The sequence below is a fragment of the Tachysurus vachellii genome, chromosome 6 (assembly GCF_030014155.1).
Source record: "Tachysurus vachellii isolate PV-2020 chromosome 6, HZAU_Pvac_v1, whole genome shotgun sequence".
Lineage (NCBI taxonomy): Eukaryota > Metazoa > Chordata > Actinopteri > Siluriformes > Bagridae > Tachysurus > Tachysurus vachellii.
In genome coordinates, this window is record NC_083465.1 from 10286271 (window position 1) to 10304960 (window position 18690).

The 18690-nt window shown below is 40.5% G+C and overlaps 2 protein-coding genes across 2 annotated transcripts in view; one reads left to right on the top strand and one right to left on the bottom strand.

The window, feature by feature from the left end:
• The first annotated feature begins 3132 nt into the window (after positions 1–3132).
• calm2a (calmodulin 2a (phosphorylase kinase, delta)) lies at positions 3133–7924 on the top strand. Its single transcript, XM_060872127.1, has 6 exons — positions 3133–3260; positions 4133–4163; positions 6136–6279; positions 6388–6494; positions 6584–6719; positions 6876–7924. Exons 1-6 carry the CDS (start codon positions 3258–3260, stop codon positions 6902–6904), a joined length of 450 nt encoding a protein of 149 aa, XP_060728110.1. The 5' UTR covers positions 3133–3257; the 3' UTR covers positions 6905–7924.
• Positions 7925–17095: 9171 nt separating this feature from the next.
• Positions 17096–18690, bottom strand: part of ttc7a (tetratricopeptide repeat domain 7A) — a 28981-nt gene continuing 27386 nt past the window's right edge. The window contains exon 20 of the mRNA XM_060872128.1: positions 17096–17684. Within this exon, the coding sequence (XP_060728111.1) occupies positions 17466–17684 (219 nt within the window). The 3' untranslated portion in view covers positions 17096–17465. The remainder of the gene's footprint in view (positions 17685–18690) is intronic.

Consider the following 18690-nt stretch of genomic DNA (forward strand, 5'->3'; position numbering starts at 1 on the left):
AGGCGTGTTTGTGTTTCTTCCTGCAAGATGAGATCATCAGTGGTTTGCAGCCCTGCACTGCAGAGAAAGTCCCACACAGGGAGAGGGGGTCAAGGGCAGGGCACGTAAGCATGTGTACACATGCACTTACACACCGAAACACAGGAATTCTCCTTTTTCACTCCCAGTTCCTGCAGACATCTCTCTTTTGATTTTTAGTTGAAAGGCCAGTACTAAACTTCACAACTTAACCTGTTTGAAGAACAGCATTCGTACTGAACATCTTGCTACGTTAACAGTGGACTTTGTACACTGCAGCATATCTTTATATAGCTGTAAAACCATAAAACACTAACAAAACTCTTTCATGTCACAGAAACCTTATCATCTGCATACATCATCTGTGGAAACCTTTGGATATTTTTTGTCGCTTTGTGTGCTGCCCTGTTTCTGACACCTGAGACTTACCAGGTTGACACATCTTGAAAGTTAAAAATATGAAAGAATATTTGTAGAAATAGCCACATTTTGTTGGAATAGGCAGATAGTTTACATACACCTGATTTAACTATGTGGAAATGACTTAGAAATTCCATCCAGGAGCTTACGGGGATCTATGTCCACTTACAAACAACGCCAAAGTATTGTGAGCCTACCCAGACTTGTGAAAACCGATTCAACCCCTGCTCATTGTGAAGCTTCATACATTAAAGATGGGGAGCCCTCTGGTTACACAGGTATGAATCTGGACCTCAGGCATTGACTCGTGTCATTTAAGAGCAGCAACGCCTACAAAAAGGGGAAAGGGCACTTAAGCGGCCCTACTAAGGTGACCGTGATTAGAGGAACCAGCTTAGAGCTGCTCTGTATCCCAATTCTCAATGATCCCTGGTATGAGGACACATCAGCAGCATCCTCTGCAGAATGAGGCCACGAGTGCACTTTAAGGAAGGAATCTGCAATGTCTGACCCTGCTTATCTCCTGGGCTTGCCTCAACCTGACCTTACTCTACAGTTTTCTGTCTCCTTGTAATGTTCTTACACAAAGTACAGGTTTGTTTCCTGTTGTAGTGGCACATTTGGACTTACCTTCCAAAAGACTAGAGCCTACCAGAGAAAAATACACTTGGAAAGCTGAAGAGAGTGAGTCATTTCAGGAACAGAATTTATTTAAAACACCAAAGACATGATGGTCCCATCCTCAAACCCATACACAGTATTATTAATATTATTTCTCATGTATCATTCAAGACTACACTAAGACAAGCACATCATACAGAAGCGCTTAATGTATGTGTACTGCAAGAACAATCACGCCAGCACATATTACATAATTTGGGATGAAATGCTGCAATTCTTTACACATTAATAGCCTTTCATTGCCATCTCAGACAGCCTATAAAAAGCTCACATTTCAACAGAGATCTGCAAATGCATGTTCTTTAAGTGCATAGGGACAATTGTGTCAGAACACAACGGGATATGTACCAGAGTGTACAGTAATCAGAAACAAGCCATTGCACATAGCTTGTAAATAGACAATAGGGAGGGTTTCTAGAAACCTTTGACTTATGCTTATGATCCACTGGGATAAGTCCCCATGGTGCAGGGGGTCCAAAGGACAAAATCCATTATTACTACACTTGGTATTAGCTGGTAAATCAAACAAAAGCATTCATAAACTGATTAGTCAACAGGATCATGTTAATAAATAATAAATAAATCTATAACTATATTTTACATAACTGCTTCTTATAATAATCTGCATGACCAGATTTCAGTGACCGATCCTCACTGTGTGGAAGCTCAGGATTCGAAAATACCAGCCATTACAAAGACGCATTAATTTCCTAGGGTGAAAGATAATACCAGGCTCTTTTGTTTTAGCATTAGGAAGTTAGAACTACATTTGAACATTGTGGTTGGGTGGGGTGTGAGGTGTCAATGCTACACTTCCTGTTTCTGTAAAGGAAACTCTGTGACAAGAGTTTAAATATCTCAGCTGCATGATTGCTTGTTTTATTACGTGCTTACACATAGATATGGCATGCAATACAATAGAAATTTTGCTGTGTATGAGAATGTTGTTTGATAAAACTGAACTGTAATAAGAGTTGAACTCTGCTGAGACTGAAGTGTTTACTCTTTCACCCATGTGGCTGCTGCATTTTGTACGGAGACATTTGGCTGGTGGGTAGAAGAGAGAATTCTGGGCAGTGAAGCATGGAGGTGCACAGCATCAGATAATGCTGACTCCTCAGAGCACGGTAAGCCCACAGGCCTGCTGCTGCTAGTCCACATACCACATCTGACACATCCACACATTCATGTCATGGATGCCTCTGCAATGCCACATAAAATCCTAACTGGGAATTAAAACCTTTGTTTTTATGAAGATTGTATTCCTATGCAGCTTTAAAGACTCAATATCTTTGCTGACATGATCCTCGACCGCAACCCTGACTATGGGCATGGAGCAGAAATTAATTGCACTAAACAAATGCTGCTAGATTAATTGAACCTAGTACTATAAAGCTTTAGAGATTATGCCATGGATATGCTGGGCAGCCTGAAGTGTATAGTCATAATTAATACTATCAGACCTTATAATAATTAATGGAATATCAGATGTAATGTGTTATTCTTTAAGGCATTTTTTCATGATTCACTACACATGGGAAATATAAAGTTTCACGTCCTGAGTACAGATTTTTGCAGTGACTGGTATCCTGTGTGTGTGTGTGTGTGTGTGTGTGTGTGTGTGTTTGTGAACTGTCCCACCACGTCCATGTAGAGTGTATGCTGTGTTTGGGGCGCTTCATGCAGCCTATAGACTGACTGTGAATGCAGCACCGAAGCTCCACGCGAGTGACGCATTGCAGGTACGAGCGCACCAATCAGGAGCGTCTTTTCCTCACTACAGCGTGCTCTGCTGCGCCCGGCGCATCACAGAATAGCAGAATGTATACCTCCGCCGGAAGCTAGTTCCTACTAAAAACATACTCTGGCTTAGTTTTTTTGCACATGTTTACACTTCAGATTACGCCTAGTCGAATGGAATTCACTTGTAGTCGTTCATGCACGTTAAATATCAAAATCGTGCACGTTTCTGATATCCTTTGTGGTCCAGAACGAAGCGTGTTGGCGGACGCAGCGAGAACGGGGAGGAGTTTTAAAGCGACCATTAAAGGCGCGCCAGCCGCTGTTCTATTGCATCCTGTTTGTTTGCCAGCTGCGAACTGTTGGATTTGTGGAACTAGAATTGATTAAACAGCGCTATGGTAAGTTACACTTGTCTACAGTATAGTTTCGTTTAAATTAGGAATACTTAGGTTAAAGCCTAACGCAAACAAATAGCTGTTACTTTCTTCTTTGGACCTTTTATTTAGAGTTTTTGCTACATGTTGCGCGCAAACCGGAAAAAAGAAATCGCTATTTTGTTTCCTCATTGGCTGCGTTTACGGTAGAAGATGTTACTATGTGTAGACAATATTGTGTTGTTCTGGATAAGTATTTTAAACTGTAACATGGAGTAGACTGCGTTACACAGGCTTGTGTGTGTGTGTGTGTGTGTGTGTGTGTGTGTGTGTGTGTGTGTGTGTGTGTGTGTAATAGCCTATTAACGATACTATTACAGTGTAACGTTATACAAAACGACATCCGTAATCATTGCAGTTAGAATTTCTCCGGTCATTAAGCATCACCACTGACGCATTTGTCAGTCTCACCTGCTTTATTTATCCAATATGCGGTCATATCGCACGAATTCGTTCTGTTAACCGGTTTGGGGTTTGTTGTAAGAGTCTGCAGGCTTTTCTAGTTATGATTTAAAGCCTTGCTGTGTGGTGTTGAGTTACTGCGCCACTGGCTGCAGCAGACTGCGCTGTTTTCCGGCGCGGTTCCAGTTAACGAGCGTGTTGTCACGTCCAGACCTCAATCCCTGACACTGTCTGTCCGTTACTGTATAAATAAATAAATAAATAAATAAATAAATACACGTTATGTAGTTAAGTGTAAGTGGAAATGTCAGGTAACAAACTTCCACAGTTTTCACGTAGATTTCTAATAGTGATCATTTTTAAACCGGCTCTCGGGAAGGTTGTGATTGGGTTTAAAATCATTTTTGCTTTTTTTTTTTTTATCCATCCTTCAGGCCGACCAGCTGACAGAGGAGCAGATTGCCGGTAAGCGTTTTTGCCGTCTTGCACGTGGCCGCCGCTGTGGATCTCCTGCTTTTCTTCTCTTTCTGTCCTCCACCCCTCCCTCTTTCCCTCTCTGCGTTGGATATATAGTTTTCCCTTTTATGGCAGTGCCTTAAAGCTGCACCCTGGAAATAAATGGACGCGCCACTGCTGCAATGATTTTATAAACCCTCAGCGAAAGGAGTCTGTTCCACTGTTGTGTGTGGGTTTTTATTTATTTTATTTTTTTTTAATCATAATCGGTTTAGTGTGTTAAAAATCGAGCACACGTTGGACTATAGGAGATCAGACCGAGCAGATAGGGTGTGTCCTCTTGCAGGCTCTTCCATCTGGCTACTCCTGTTTTGTTTGTCTGTTCACTCCAACGAATTGGCTTCATTTCTCTAGCAGTTACTATCTTACTGAATATATCTGGACTGTTCTGGATGCAGTGCATCAAGCTCGAGCTTTGTTGAACGTTAAGCATTCGAGGCACTTGGTGTTTTAAGAAATGGCATGTCAGTGATTTTTTTTATCAGAATTTTTGCCGTATCCAACTGCCTTCCCCACCCACCCAAACCCAGAGTCTAGCCATGGACAAAATACTACACAATTGTATCTCTGAGCCTTACCCATTGTTGCGTTTAAGGATTCTTCTTATCAGGCCAATTATCAAGAGCTGCGAATGGGAATGAAGTGTGTTCACAATGGAAGATCCAATCTCAAATCGCATGATTTAGGTCATGGTGGTCTGTCTTCATAGTGATGGTGAAGTCAGGGTGGGTTACCTGTTGAGACACAGGCACAAAGGTTGGCAAATGTCCCTGGAGACCTTGAGGTCAAACCTGTTTCCATGTTGCTTAGTAAGGTTAAAAAAAAGAGGGAGGAGAATCTGGGACCTGTGAGGCCACAAAACAATTTCCTGTCAGACAAGTGACAATAGGATCTAGATGCGTATAGTTTATTGGTTTTTCCTCCGTAGCAACAGGGTGAGGTCCTGCTGAATCAACTTAGAAATCAGGGTGGTGCTGTACATCAGAATAAGGTTATATTTTGCTTGTGACTATGAAATTCTAAGTCTATTTAGGTACGAATGCAGCAAATTGGAGTTGAGAGGGATTGGGGTCTGATTAAAAAGAGTCCAAATTAGTTGAAACAAAACACTACGAGCAAATCACTGAGTAACAATTTAAATTTGCTGTATGTCAACTTTGGAGGGAAAATAATAGAAAATTCCTTTTTGTGAAAAGTCAATATGGGTTATACTAGTAACGCATGTGTCTCAAGAGTAATGGCTACTTGTTGCATAACACTGGTTTTTGCCAAAATGTTTGGTTACTAAGAGGCAGCATTGCTAGCGTCATGTTATTTTGCAGTGTTGAATTTTGTTCCCCACCCTCCACCACAGGCATGCACTGGCATATGACTAATACTTGTTGGAACCGGGGATGCAGGTTATAGAGAACATGATGCTAAAATGCTGCCTTATGCCACAGTTTGTTGTAATTCAAGCTGTGACTCCTGCCTTCAGCGCAATCGGCTTTCTCCACTCCAGCTATTCCTTGCTGTATTTGTCTGTCGTCTGTGTACTGTCTGACTCCTTCAACCTGTCTAAATATTCTCTTAGATTAATGCACAAGTACTATAAACTAAGCCACTGATTCTAGAACTGGTGCACTTAGATGGTGTATTGCATCTGGGATTTGGATAAGAGCTATAGAGTCTACAAATGTTTTGGCATATTTTGCTACCAGTTAAGTACTCCTATACTGGAATGTATTTACTTTGCTTTGCCTTTTCTAGTTACTTGTTAGTATAGTCAGGTGCAAATAGGTTTCCTTTTAATCAAATGGATATCTTACCTTTGCATTTTATTTTTATATATATATATATATAACACACACACAGTATATATAAAATATTCTTGTTTTTTTTTATTTTTCCCCTGTCTTTTCTTTTCTTTTCATATCTGCAGAGTTCAAAGAGGCATTCTCACTCTTTGACAAGGATGGAGATGGCACCATTACGACCAAAGAGTTGGGTACTGTCATGCGCTCTCTTGGCCAGAACCCAACAGAGGCTGAGCTGCAGGACATGATTAATGAAGTGGATGCTGATGGTGAGTTTTACTCTCTCTCACTCACACACACACACACACACACACACTGTCATCTGAAACAAAGGCAGTTTATTTATTTGTTTATTTTTTAACCGCTTCTCTTCACAGGGAATGGGACGATAGACTTCCCTGAGTTTCTTACCATGATGGCAAGGAAGATGAAGGACACAGACAGCGAGGAGGAGATCAGAGAAGCATTCCGTGTCTTTGATAAGGTAAGGTTTTTCCCTGGCAGGAAACTAAATGAACAGCACTCGTTAATCACCCGAGTGCTGTCCATGACCCAGAATTCTCTCTGTTCTAGGACGGGAACGGATACATCAGTGCTGCTGAGCTGCGTCATGTGATGACAAACCTGGGAGAAAAGCTGACTGATGAGGAGGTTGATGAAATGATCAGAGAAGCAGACATTGATGGAGATGGACAGGTGAACTACGAAGGTGAGTCTGACTTTATAGCAGTGGTGAGTCATGGACCTGAAGCTTTCTGTAAACACCTTCACCTGGTACTGTCAGGTGACTCACTCAGACATAGATACATACGTTATATATGTATGTTCTGTAAAGGTTAATGACTTGATGTATCTGTCTCCACAGAGTTTGTACAGATGATGACGGCAAAGTGAAAGCCCTGTACAGATCCTTTCTCTCTCTATCTCTATCTCTCTCTCTCTCTCTCTCCTATAAATAATTTGCCTTTTTGTTTTAATTTATCTGTAAAACGTTAAGTCCCCCCCCTCCTCCCGGCTGTCCAAAGGAACTGCATGTAAACTGCATAGGATCTAACTCCTCATGTCCCTTTCTTTTGCTGTCATCGTGTTTTTTGGAGTGACGGTGCGGTTACACGATCAGGTGCTTGTTGCGGCGATACGGGGACAGTGGCGCGCAAAACCCTGCACGTCACATCTGTCTGCCCCCACCCGATGCGTAGCAAGAGCGGAGACTTGTCAGCTGGCTTGCCTCTTGGCAACAATGTTGGCAGGGCAACAATGTAGAGGAGTAACTCTGCATGGACTATGGACAAAGTATATAATATATATGAAATTTATCAGCATTGCACTACTGCAAAAGAAAAAAAAAAATCTATAAAAAAAAGACACGGGTGTATCTTCTAGATACTCGTACATAAACTCTTTTTGTATCTGCTGTTCTGTACCAGAGAACTTGTCTGAATCTTATGATGCTTTTTAATGGTTTATTCATGTTCACTTTTTTCTTTTGTTCTTTTTTTTTTTTCTTCTTTTTTTTTTTTAAACAGCTTAACATCATTGTCATGCCTCAAATAATCCATTCCAAGTTGTATATTTTTGTTTTCCAATAAAATTTACAACCCTGAACTGAAAGGTTTCCTTGTTTGTAGAGCATCTTTAAGCCCTTGATAACTCAAAACTCTCCAGTAAGTTAGCTGTTATGCATCCCTGAGCTGATTTATTTTTATTTATTTATTTTTTCTTTCGTGGTTTCAATCCACTTACATCAACCAGAATGTTTACAATTATTGTAGTAGAAATTTTTCATTTGTAAATCATACAATGTATCTCTGAGTGAACTGGTCGAATTACTATGTGTAATCACAGGATAGGATGGGAGGTACGGCCTCCTTGTCAAAGCAAAATAAACGTTCATTAAAGTACTCTTAAAAGACAGCTGGTTCTTGTCATCTTTTGTGTTTTGCACCTTTTTGTTTTGACAACAGTCAAAGCTGGGTGTAACGTGTAATCCATGAAAACTATGGATTACTAACCCTAGTTTATCCATCTTATTCAGATTTCAAGTGTAGAAATGGGTGCAACAGTGAAATGGCTCCAAATAGCCGATTCTCATTAAACAGGAATGTGCATTTATTCATATGCTCTCTTGGGAAATATTTGGGCTGATGAGGCATAAATCTCATGATGAAATTGTATTAAGGGGATTTTCTTTTCCCAAACAATTGCAGCTACTTTACTCGTAGTGGAAACTGCAAAGGATCCAAAATGGCAACAATGCCACAAGGGCACTAAAGCAGCCTGTGCTGTGGGGCACTTAGTTGTGTATGTAAGTGGGTGTGTTTATGCTCAATGCTTCAACAGATAGGGTAACTAAAGTGTAGAGCAATAAGCACTTACTGTAGCTACTAGGTAGCAAGTGTTCCATGTAGCCTAGCAACAGAGAACATTCTGCCCCAAACTCCCAGAGAAGCTTGTGGAAGAGAGATGATGCAAGGAGCTCAGTGCATCCTCCTGTGTCTAGTGCACCAAATTAACACACTGATTCTTCACCATATTACACGTTGCAGTGCCGAATGATCAAATTATCCCCGAATCCATTGAATCTGTCTGCTCTTATGCATTTGCTGAGCATACTGTGACAAACTGACATAATCTTTATTACAATTTGGGAATCAAAGAATATAATTGCTTGTGATATTGGCTCATACCTACTGATTGCAGTATATAGTGGCTGAGTTGAGATTCAGATTGCACCACACATCTATACGTGAAAACGTTAAAAGTAAATCGACTCTGACTAAGAAATGAAAGATTAATAACACTTCACATAATCATCTTTGTGTCTTTCCATAGAAATAAATCAAGCAATCATAGTGTAATATACAATGGCAGTGGTATTGTAAATGGTGTATTATAAGGGCGGTGGTGGCTCAAGCGATTAAGGGTCTGTGTTGTTGATCACAGGATCAAGTTTTGAGCCCCAGCAGAGCCAAGCTGCCACTGTTGGGCTCTTGAGCAAGGCCCTTATCCCTTAGTGGCTGACTCTGCTCTCTGACCCCAACCTCCATAGTTGGGATATTCAAAGAAAGATTTTCTCTGTGTTACAGTGGGCCCTTAGTCATGAGAGGTAAAAAAAAAAAAAACATTGTTTTTTTTACTATTGAATATATTATAGTTTGAAAATAATTCCCCATACACATGCACATCCTATGGCTTTTTTAACGGTTAAACACCTGTCAACTTTTTTCCATACCTATGCAGCGGTTACGGGTAAAAGAAAGGTGTCTCTTTCATGCCATGACAAAGTCCCCCAGTGATGCGGAAAGAGCTGGAACCACGACAGGAAAAAGACACAGCAAGGTTACAAAAATGATAAGAGACATCCCTCGTCACAGCAATAAAGGGGCACAGACGGTAGGTTTCATTTCAATAATACAGCTTCAGTGCATGGAGACTTGTTATTAAGTTACAAGGCAAGCATCGAAAGCCTTTGGTACAGCTGCAAACAAAAAATCCTTTGACCGAGATACTGGTGGTTCTGACATGTCTGACAAATCTGACATGATTATTTAGAACTGACTGATGAGAGAAAGCTGACTGACAGACGTAGCTGGTGGAAGGACACAATTAAGGTAGGTGATGTTCTCATGCTACATACTGGTGACACTGAATGAAGTGTCAGGGCCTAATGACTATTTGTTCAGCAAAAAAGATGCACTTTACTATGCAACAGGCCTGCAAAATATACTGTTTGGTGTTTGTGATACTTGTACGATGAAATTTGGAAATACATTATTTATATGATATATGTTGATTTTAAATATTAAAAATGCCTGACGGTGTTTATTCTTAATCCAACCGTACTGCTTGCTGCAATATACAGAATATTGTTAAAATAATGCTTTTCTGTAGGCATGTCACAACAACTATATAGAAGTAGAATTACAATATAGTGACCTATCTTTTCTGCATCTGCCTGCATTACTTTAATATCCCTCAGTTATCAGTCAGAATTTTCGTTCAGCTCAGACTGACTGCGCATTAAACGTGTCTATACTGATGCTGTGTTTTTTTGTCACACCTCATCCTTCTTTTCCAGAATACCCCATTTGTTGGCAGTCACAGTCGTGATTTCATAGATGAGGCAAGCTTCAATCCGACGGATTTAAGACATGCGCTGTAACAGTTAAGTTGTGTGTATGCAGAGCGAGGACATGCTTACAGGTGAACTACGAAGGTGAGTCTGACTTTATACCAGTGGTGAGTCATGGATCTAAAGCTTTCTGTAACCTAACACCTTCACCCGGGTACTGTCAGGTGACTCACTCAGACATAGATACATACATAAAGCTTACAGTTTTACTGTCTGGACTCAAGAAGCTCTCCGACATCAAGCATCCTACTTCTTTAAGAACTTCCCAAGACCTATACTTTGGGATAAAATACACTATAGTTAAGCAGTATAGGTATTTTCTTCCTAGAGCATTAACTTAACAGTGTTATACCTTGCTGTTCACTTCAAAATGAATGTATGTACAAAATAAATGCTGTGATGTGACTGTGAAGCCCGTGCCCAAATTACCTTGCAGTTATGGATGTGTTTATGAACTGCACATTTTTCAGTCTACACTACACACTGTAAAAATGAGAAGGCTTTTCCACTTCTTTAGGTCTATCTTCCTCTATAACCCTGGATAGTTTAAGTATAGCGGGTTTGTTTATTTCGTCACTATTCAAGTCTGTTCTTAAACTTTCATTTTTACCACCACTGTCCTTATTGTGTCACGTTTTCCAATATGTATCACCTTTTCTCTCATTACAGGCATGTCATGTTATGCTGACCCATGCAATGTTTTATCTTCCTTCCTTATGAGAAGAGATATCTCAATACTGAGGATCAATACATAGGCAATACAAAAGGACATCTTTTTGCCTTATTGCCTTATTGTTTTCAGAATATGTTAGAAAGCCTTATAGTGTATAATACTGCACTATGAGAGGCGGCCAGGATGTTTAGCCAGGATATGTGAACAAACTGGCAGCTGGTGTGTGCTGACAGAAGTGTGAAAGTGCTAAGCCACCTATTGGGGCACATTAGGGTAGATGTTAGGGCTTTGTTTTGGTTCAACAGTGTTTCATCCCAAGCAAACATGTGGTCTGTTAAATGTTAAGCAACAAAGCTTTTTATATATATTAGAACAATGAGAGCTCAGTATACAGCGATCTTTCTTTAATGTTGAGTCAGTTTAACATAATAGTGTGTGACATTTGGTCAGAATGAAGAATTAAAGTTCTAAATTTAATTTTCAGTAACTCTTAAAGTTATGTCATCATTAGGGATGAGACCCATCATACTGTATACTGTAGATATCAGCATGAAACTACACTTTATTTTTTAAAACCGTTTGTAGACACCTTGCCATCACATTCATATGTGCTGTTTGAAGATCCCATTCCAGATTTAGTTCCTCTTTGCTGTTGTAATAACAACCACTCTTCTCTTTTGGGACAGGTTTTCCACAAAATATTGGGATTGAGATTTTGAGCTCATTTAGCATTAGACTTGCATTCTAGTTCATCCCATAGAGTTAAGGGTCAGAAATTCTATTCAGGTCACTCGAATTCTTCCATATCAGCAAAGACCTCACTTTGTGTACAGGAGCATCATCATGCTGGAACATAATTAAGCCTTAGTGAAGGAAAATTCTTAATGCTACTGTACATCACACAGATATACAGATACAATTGTGTGCTTCCTAATTTGTGGCAACAGTTTAAGGAAAACTCACATATGTGTGTGATGGTCAGGTGTCAACAAACCCACACACACACACACACACACACACACACACACACAGAGGGAGGGACATTAAAACATAATAGGCAGCACCATTTTCTGTTCCTAATTGATTTAAGTGTTTCAAGTCCATGATCATGCTGTCTCTCTGAATAGCAGGCACTGTAAACAGAAAAGCCTGCTTTTTTCATCCAAACAAAGGGCCAGAAAACACAGTTCTGTCTTTCTAATGCAATCTGAATATCACAGTGAGGTAGGATTAAACATTTTGGAACCAGTACACACAAAATCTTAGAGACATTTCACCACTTGTAATCATTTTATCATTGCTATTGTGTGTGCATCTATCTATCTATCTATCTATCTATCTATCTATCTATCTATCTATCTATCTATCTATCTATCTATCTATCTATCTTTCTGTCTGTCTGTCTGTCTGTCTGTCTGTTTGTCTGTCTGTCTGTCTGTCTGTCTGACAGCATTCTAATGTATTCAAAATCTACCAAATTTCTTCAGAATGGAACTTATTTTTTCCAAATGAAAGAGGGTGGAGTTGTTTCCCAGATTTCATATGACCGCACTGAACAAACCACGCATTGTTACAGCACTTAGTTTTTTTCCGCTGTATCCAGCTCTGACTCAACAGCATCTCAGATTTGTTTAACTTCAGACATTTGACCAGCACAACTCAGCCTTTCAGCTTGAAGCCCGAATTCACTGAAAAACCTGCTTTCTTCAGCAGTGAAGCCCAGCTGTGGCATTGATACCACTAAAATAACTTACTGAATGCTTCCCATACCGTGTGCAAATAGAGCGCACAGGGTGACGCTCCTCCTGGCCACACTGCCTCTCTTTAATGAAACGAAAGGTCAATGGCTCAGCAGACATTTATGCTATGAAGCATGTATCTGCAGCAGGCCAGAAGAATGTAGGGCAGCGTAAGGCCAATGCCGCAGAGAACGATTGGGTGCACTGTTCATTAGGATGGCAAGCAGTGTCCCTTTTAAAAAGCCCTTGGGAAATACAGCTGCATTAACACCTCGGACACACTGCAGCTCTCCACACGCCACGGCTCAGGTTGGCCGGATCATGTTGAGGCTGCTGGTGGAGTCGAGTGGCACTTAATGATAGGAGGCAGCTTTTTCAGAGCCAAGTAATGCGGGTCAGGGCTGTGAGAACTGGCTGTGAGACTCTTCCTCTCATCTTTGGAAACAAGAATATCCTGAATGAATTGTAATAGAGCTGCTGAGTTGGCATTTTATTGTTTGGTCACATCTGCCAATTGTTTAAATATTTTTAGGAATTTTTTTGGAGCAATAACTAATTTTCTTTCCTTCTGACTATTATATTTTATTTGTATTATAGAATATAGGAATTATTATCCAGCTAAGCCCAGGCTTCAGATCTCCAGTACCACGCCTTTATAGCACTACCTCGCTCTCCCCTATAACACAACAGTGTGGGATGAGGGCTAGCACATGTTATCTTCAAAACATGAGACCAGCCACCACATCATTTTTAAATACTGTGCTTGCTACAGCGTATGGAGCTGAAGACACCCCAAAGAAAATCAGCCATGTTCTGCATGTATAAGCTCACAGACCCCCAACAATTATCTAGTGCTGCTCTGAGTGACAGGAGAGAGAACAACCCCCCCCCCCCCCCCCATTTTTCTCTTCCACACCGTAAGAGGTTGTATGATACATTTTTCATATCATCGTTTTCCCTTGAACAAAACGCAAAAGTGACTCTTAAATTGTCATTAGAATAGTTGTTGTAGATTAGTGTAACATTAACAGTATTATGCTGGATATACTGCTAGTGGCAGAGATATTGTCCATGTTCTTTTCATTGGACTTTCTAAAGAAGACTCCTGGACCAGGCTCATATGAGTCAATGAGTAATGTATTTCAACTCTGCACACACACCTGTCATCAAAAATGAATTCAGGTATGATATGTACTTAAAGCACAGTTTATTGTTCTGGTGACATTGAAGAACCCTATAATAAGGATCTTTGTTCCTTATTTGGCTGTTTTCCTCGCATATTTTACTTACACACACAAAAGATAGTGAAAATGAAATTCTATCTTAGACAAATTAATTGCTGCATTCATTCAGTGGATTATTATAGCAGTAACCAGTAGTGCAGGACTTTGCTTGCATAAGTTAAAAAGTACTGTAGCTCATTATCTACCTTTTCCACTCTCTCAGCTCCATGTCCAGCTGCCGTGCCTCAAAGCTATCTCAGTTATGCAGCTCCCTGAATGCAAGCTTGCTATCCATATAATACCCAAGCTTTTGTGATGACTCTCACGCTCACATAGCTCATTTATTTGGAACAAAGAGGTCACTGTCACACAATAAAACAGCTGTTCGCAACACTCGTCATTACACACAATGACAACACAGAGCCAGAGAGTGAAATATGTGTTAGGTTCCAAACCATTACACCTTTACTGGTTACAAACTGGGAGTGTTATCGCAGAATATTTATCATGCTGGATAACTTCCTTTTTTGCTGTGGAAACATATATCACTTTAAAAATAGTCCGATTTTTCAAGCATGTACCGTTTAGATATGAGTTTTATCATTAAACTGTCTGTTTTTTAAACTCTGAATGTCTCCCAGAGCATGTTCTTTCAAAGGCAACGTTTTATGGGAAAAATCCTACATCCCTGCACCTGCAAGACACAAATGACTCAGTGAATGGCTGCCATTTACATTCGGATGCTTCCTAAGTTTAGAATGTGTGGCAGTGAAACTCAACTCCTTGTTTGTGGGACATCTCAAAGGCTCATGGAAGCTTGCAGGTTATTTTGACTGGGGTCATATTCAGAGCACCTATAGAGCAAAACAATAGCAGTGTGTGGTCTCGGTTCATTTGACTCCACCATTGACAGGTGTGTTAGTATTACAGCAGAGCCCTGTTAAATGACTCGTGCAACTTTTAAGAAGTGGCGAGCTCAATGGACCTCATTGGAGAGTGTTCCTATTGTTTGTGTTTGTGAAACATGAGACGGTTGTGAACAATTAGCTTGCTTCTCTCTGCTCTGCCCTGCTCTCTCAGGACCTGGAGCAGATAAACGATCTAATATTAAAACATGGTTGTTGTACCATAACGTTTAAAGAATGGCTGTTGAAGACACACAGGAAGCATTGTTCACCAAATTATGAAAAAGCTTGATCGGTGAGACTTCATTATACCATCATTTAGATAATAGGATATTAAGTGTCAGGTAATGGCAAGGGAGTCAAGTTTCTCTTGATAACAGAGTGGAGTTTCTTTCAGCTACTTTCTGTATCCTAATTGACTCGAGTATTATCGCAAATGGCTAGCTTTCCTCCCACAACATGGCATAGTTTGTCCTCATCAAAAAACAAATTCATCAGTTAAGCAGTGGAGCTACTTGGTGTCAGACATGCAACCCAGTCTGGACACTTGACCTGCCCAGAGACCTGCCTCCCACTGCCGCATGAGGAACCAGGAGCCACCCTGCTGTCTGGTGGTAACCAGAGGAGTGCACACACACACACACACGCATATTTAGTAACATTAGCATGTCTTGAAGAGCATGTGTGTGTTTGTGTGCTCATAAAAATGTGAATTTGTTATAAATATTTGTCAATTTCAAAAAATTTGGTAGTAGGTGTTTATAAAAAATAGTAGGCATTAAATAAACAGCAATAAATAACAAAGCACATGAATATAAAGACACACATTTAGACTCCTAACACTGTGTAGGTTTTGTGACATTAAGTGACTGTGTGGGCTTTGTGTTGTGAAGCAATTTAGTAAGAACATCCTGTTTCTAAAATCAAAAAGAATTTATGCACCAAAACCCTCCCATCTCTCCTGCCCAATCATCCATGTTGTCCTTCTCTCTGAGTGGAAGATGTGTGAAGAGGGAAAAGCTGACAGATGTTGCAGTGATCTGCCTGCCTGGCCTGCCTAATTATTCAGACAGTGAGAGCGATGAATGGTGCTGCCTAGCACCCTTCATCAGCTGATGTCAAAGAGGCAGGCCATGCAATTCATTTATCTGTCTCCTTTTACCAGCTGCTGTCATGACCTCCCCACGTGACCCAATACATCTCCCACCATGACTGTGGCGGTTTGGCCCATTCATCTCCCCTAACTAAGGGGAGAGGCAAGAGAGTGTAAAGGAAGTAAAGAAATTTAGAGAAAGTAGATGGAGTGTATGGACATGTGAACTAGAGAAAGAGTGAGCACACATCACTGGACAGTTGTATCCACCCCCTTATCCAGAGCAAATTACACTTACTCATATAACTGAGCAATTGAGGGTTAAGGGTCTAGCTTGACAGTCCTGGTATTCAAGCTCACAACCATCAAAGCAGTAGGCGAACTCCTTAACCACTGAGCTATCACCCATTTCCCCACAAGCAACACATATTTTATAATAATAATAATAATAATAATGATAATGATAATAATAATAATAATAATAATAATAATAATAATAATAATAATAATAATTACCCTCACATAACCTTCCTTTATTTTTCCTTTGTCCTACATTGGCACCTTATAATTTGTCACAGTTTTTCTTTGTTTTTTATTATTATTCTGTATGCTAACAATAAGGTCAATAAAGTACTTTGAAATTGAAATTTAATAGAGAGAGAGAGAAAGAGAGAGCAGGAAAGAGAGTGAGAGAGATAGATAGAGAGAGAGAGAGAGAGAGAGAGAGAGAGAGAGAGAGAGAGAGAGAGAGAGAGAGAGAGAGAGAGAGAGAGAGAGAGAGAGAGAGAGATAGATGGTCTGCCCCAAGTAAAGAGCATGAAAAGGTGCACCATAAGTAAATATAGGAGGACATAAACATTGCATGACAAACCTATTGCCCTTCAGGCCATTTTTTTGCTTTACATGTTGTGTTTAAGAAGACAGAAACCATTCTGCTTTAAGAAACCGACCTACAGCTCTTACATAACAGAATTCCTTCATCTGCCACACATTCCTCTTTCTTGTTAACTGCCTGAGCCTATGCATCCATGAGAAAAAGCATGGCATTTTTTCTCCTTTTTTCCCTTAAAAGCCCTCAGTGCGGGGGGACCCATATACCTGCAACTCTCCCAGTTTCCCCAGTAACTCGAATAGGGGGCTGGCTGCTAGGCAACCACAGCAGCCATGTAGAAATAAATGGGGATTACAGTTTCACGGCAGCACTAGAAATATTACACAAGACAGCACCAAGCTGAAATACAGCATTTGAAATCCAGGACTGTGTACACAATCAGGGAACAAATCACAAACAGTGGTCTTAGAATCACTCTTTATAGAAAGTCCTGATATTCACATATGTTTTATTGATTTAGCAGGCTGTGTATGCATGTGTAATACAGTACTGTACAGTCATATAGTGCAGTTATACATCCTCTTTGGTATAGCAGTTGTATGTCTGTGATTTTTACACTTTTGCTGTATAATGTGCATGTTTTAGGTGTTATTACAAATTCTTGTGTAATTTCTCATTAACATAGTTAAAATACTAAACCCATAATCTTTTTACAGTACCTATGATCAGCACTTTAGAAAAAGTGTTTTCCTGATAAATTTCTTCACTCGAGAGACAGAAACCAGAGTCTGAAAATATAACATAGAATATTATATTATGTGTGAGTGTATGTGTAAGAGACTTGCTGGGAATCTGCTCTCACAGCTCTCGGGGGATGATGGTGAAAGGCCTGATGGGACAGCTGGACTCTAGATCCAGGGCCGTGAGGAAGCAGTCAGGGGCCTGAGCGCTGCCATGGGTCTGCAGCGCCTCCCCTAGGCCACTCCACGCTTCATGGGCCAGACTATGGGTCTGCACGGCATCACGCAACACCTTCTCTCCTAAGCCAACGCGGCCCATACGCACCAACAACTTCCCCTGCACACAGGCACACAGAGATAAGACAGATTTGAATCAGTGTGTGAACATGTGTGTGTGTGTGCTTGGGGGGGGTGTTAAAATCAGCATGACCTGTCTCATTTGTTCTTCAATCACCCAATAAGACACAACTATTTAAGGTAAAGGCAATGTACTCTCATTTACACATACAAATATATGTTATGCAGGCAATGAATTGAAGTGAAATGCAGATATGATACCCTCAGGCCTGCTCACTGTCTTTTTTCTCAATTTTCTCACCATCTTACACTTTCTGATTCTTCACAGCATGGTGAATATATTTGTGTGGGTATCTCACTGTTTCATATATGATACTGAGTACTGCTGATAAAGAATAATTTATTCTGTTCTGTTTATGTGTCCCTCATGAATCCAAGCTTTACCAAGTACCCCTTGTTGCAGCACCAAATGTCCAGGGGGGTAGAGTCAGGACTGATCTAGCTTCTCCTACCAGGGTGGAGTCAAACAAAAAATCTTGAGCATGTGTATAAGGCTGGACACTGATAAGTGTGCTTTTGTTGTGTAATAGAACATCGGTTAGGAGTTAGGGATACACTAGGTGTTGGACCTGCTCCAGCTCCACCCCCTGGACTTTTGGTTCTGCAACAAGGACTATCTACTGCTGCACCTGTTTAGTAGGGTACAGCAGATTCAGGTCATCTGCATGGGGCAGGAAGCTGGTTCTTGTGTCACATAGTGCTCCAGACAGGAATATATGTGTCTTTTCTGTATGTAGGACTGAATGTGGGTGTGATGGGTTGGCACCAATCCAGGGTGTTACCTGCCTTTCCCTTAGTTCCCTGTAACCTTGCATAGGATAAGTGGTACAGAAAATGGAAGAAAAAGATAGTTAAACGCTGTAAATACTGAATAGCTAAAGCTGCACCATCACAATCCATCCATTCATCCATCCTTCCATTTTCTGTACCGCTTATCCCATGCAAGGTTGCGGGGAGCCTGGAGCCTCATAGGGGACTCAGGGCTA

Bases quoted from the DNA above. Each gene is read 5' to 3' on its own strand.
- calm2a (XM_060872127.1), top strand. The intron at 6,280-6,387 runs GTGAGTTTTACT...TTCTCTTCACAG, and splicing joins TAATGAAGTGGATGCTGATG to GGAATGGGACGATAGACTTC. The intron at 6,720-6,875 runs GTGAGTCTGACT...CTGTCTCCACAG, and splicing joins TGGACAGGTGAACTACGAAG to AGTTTGTACAGATGATGACG.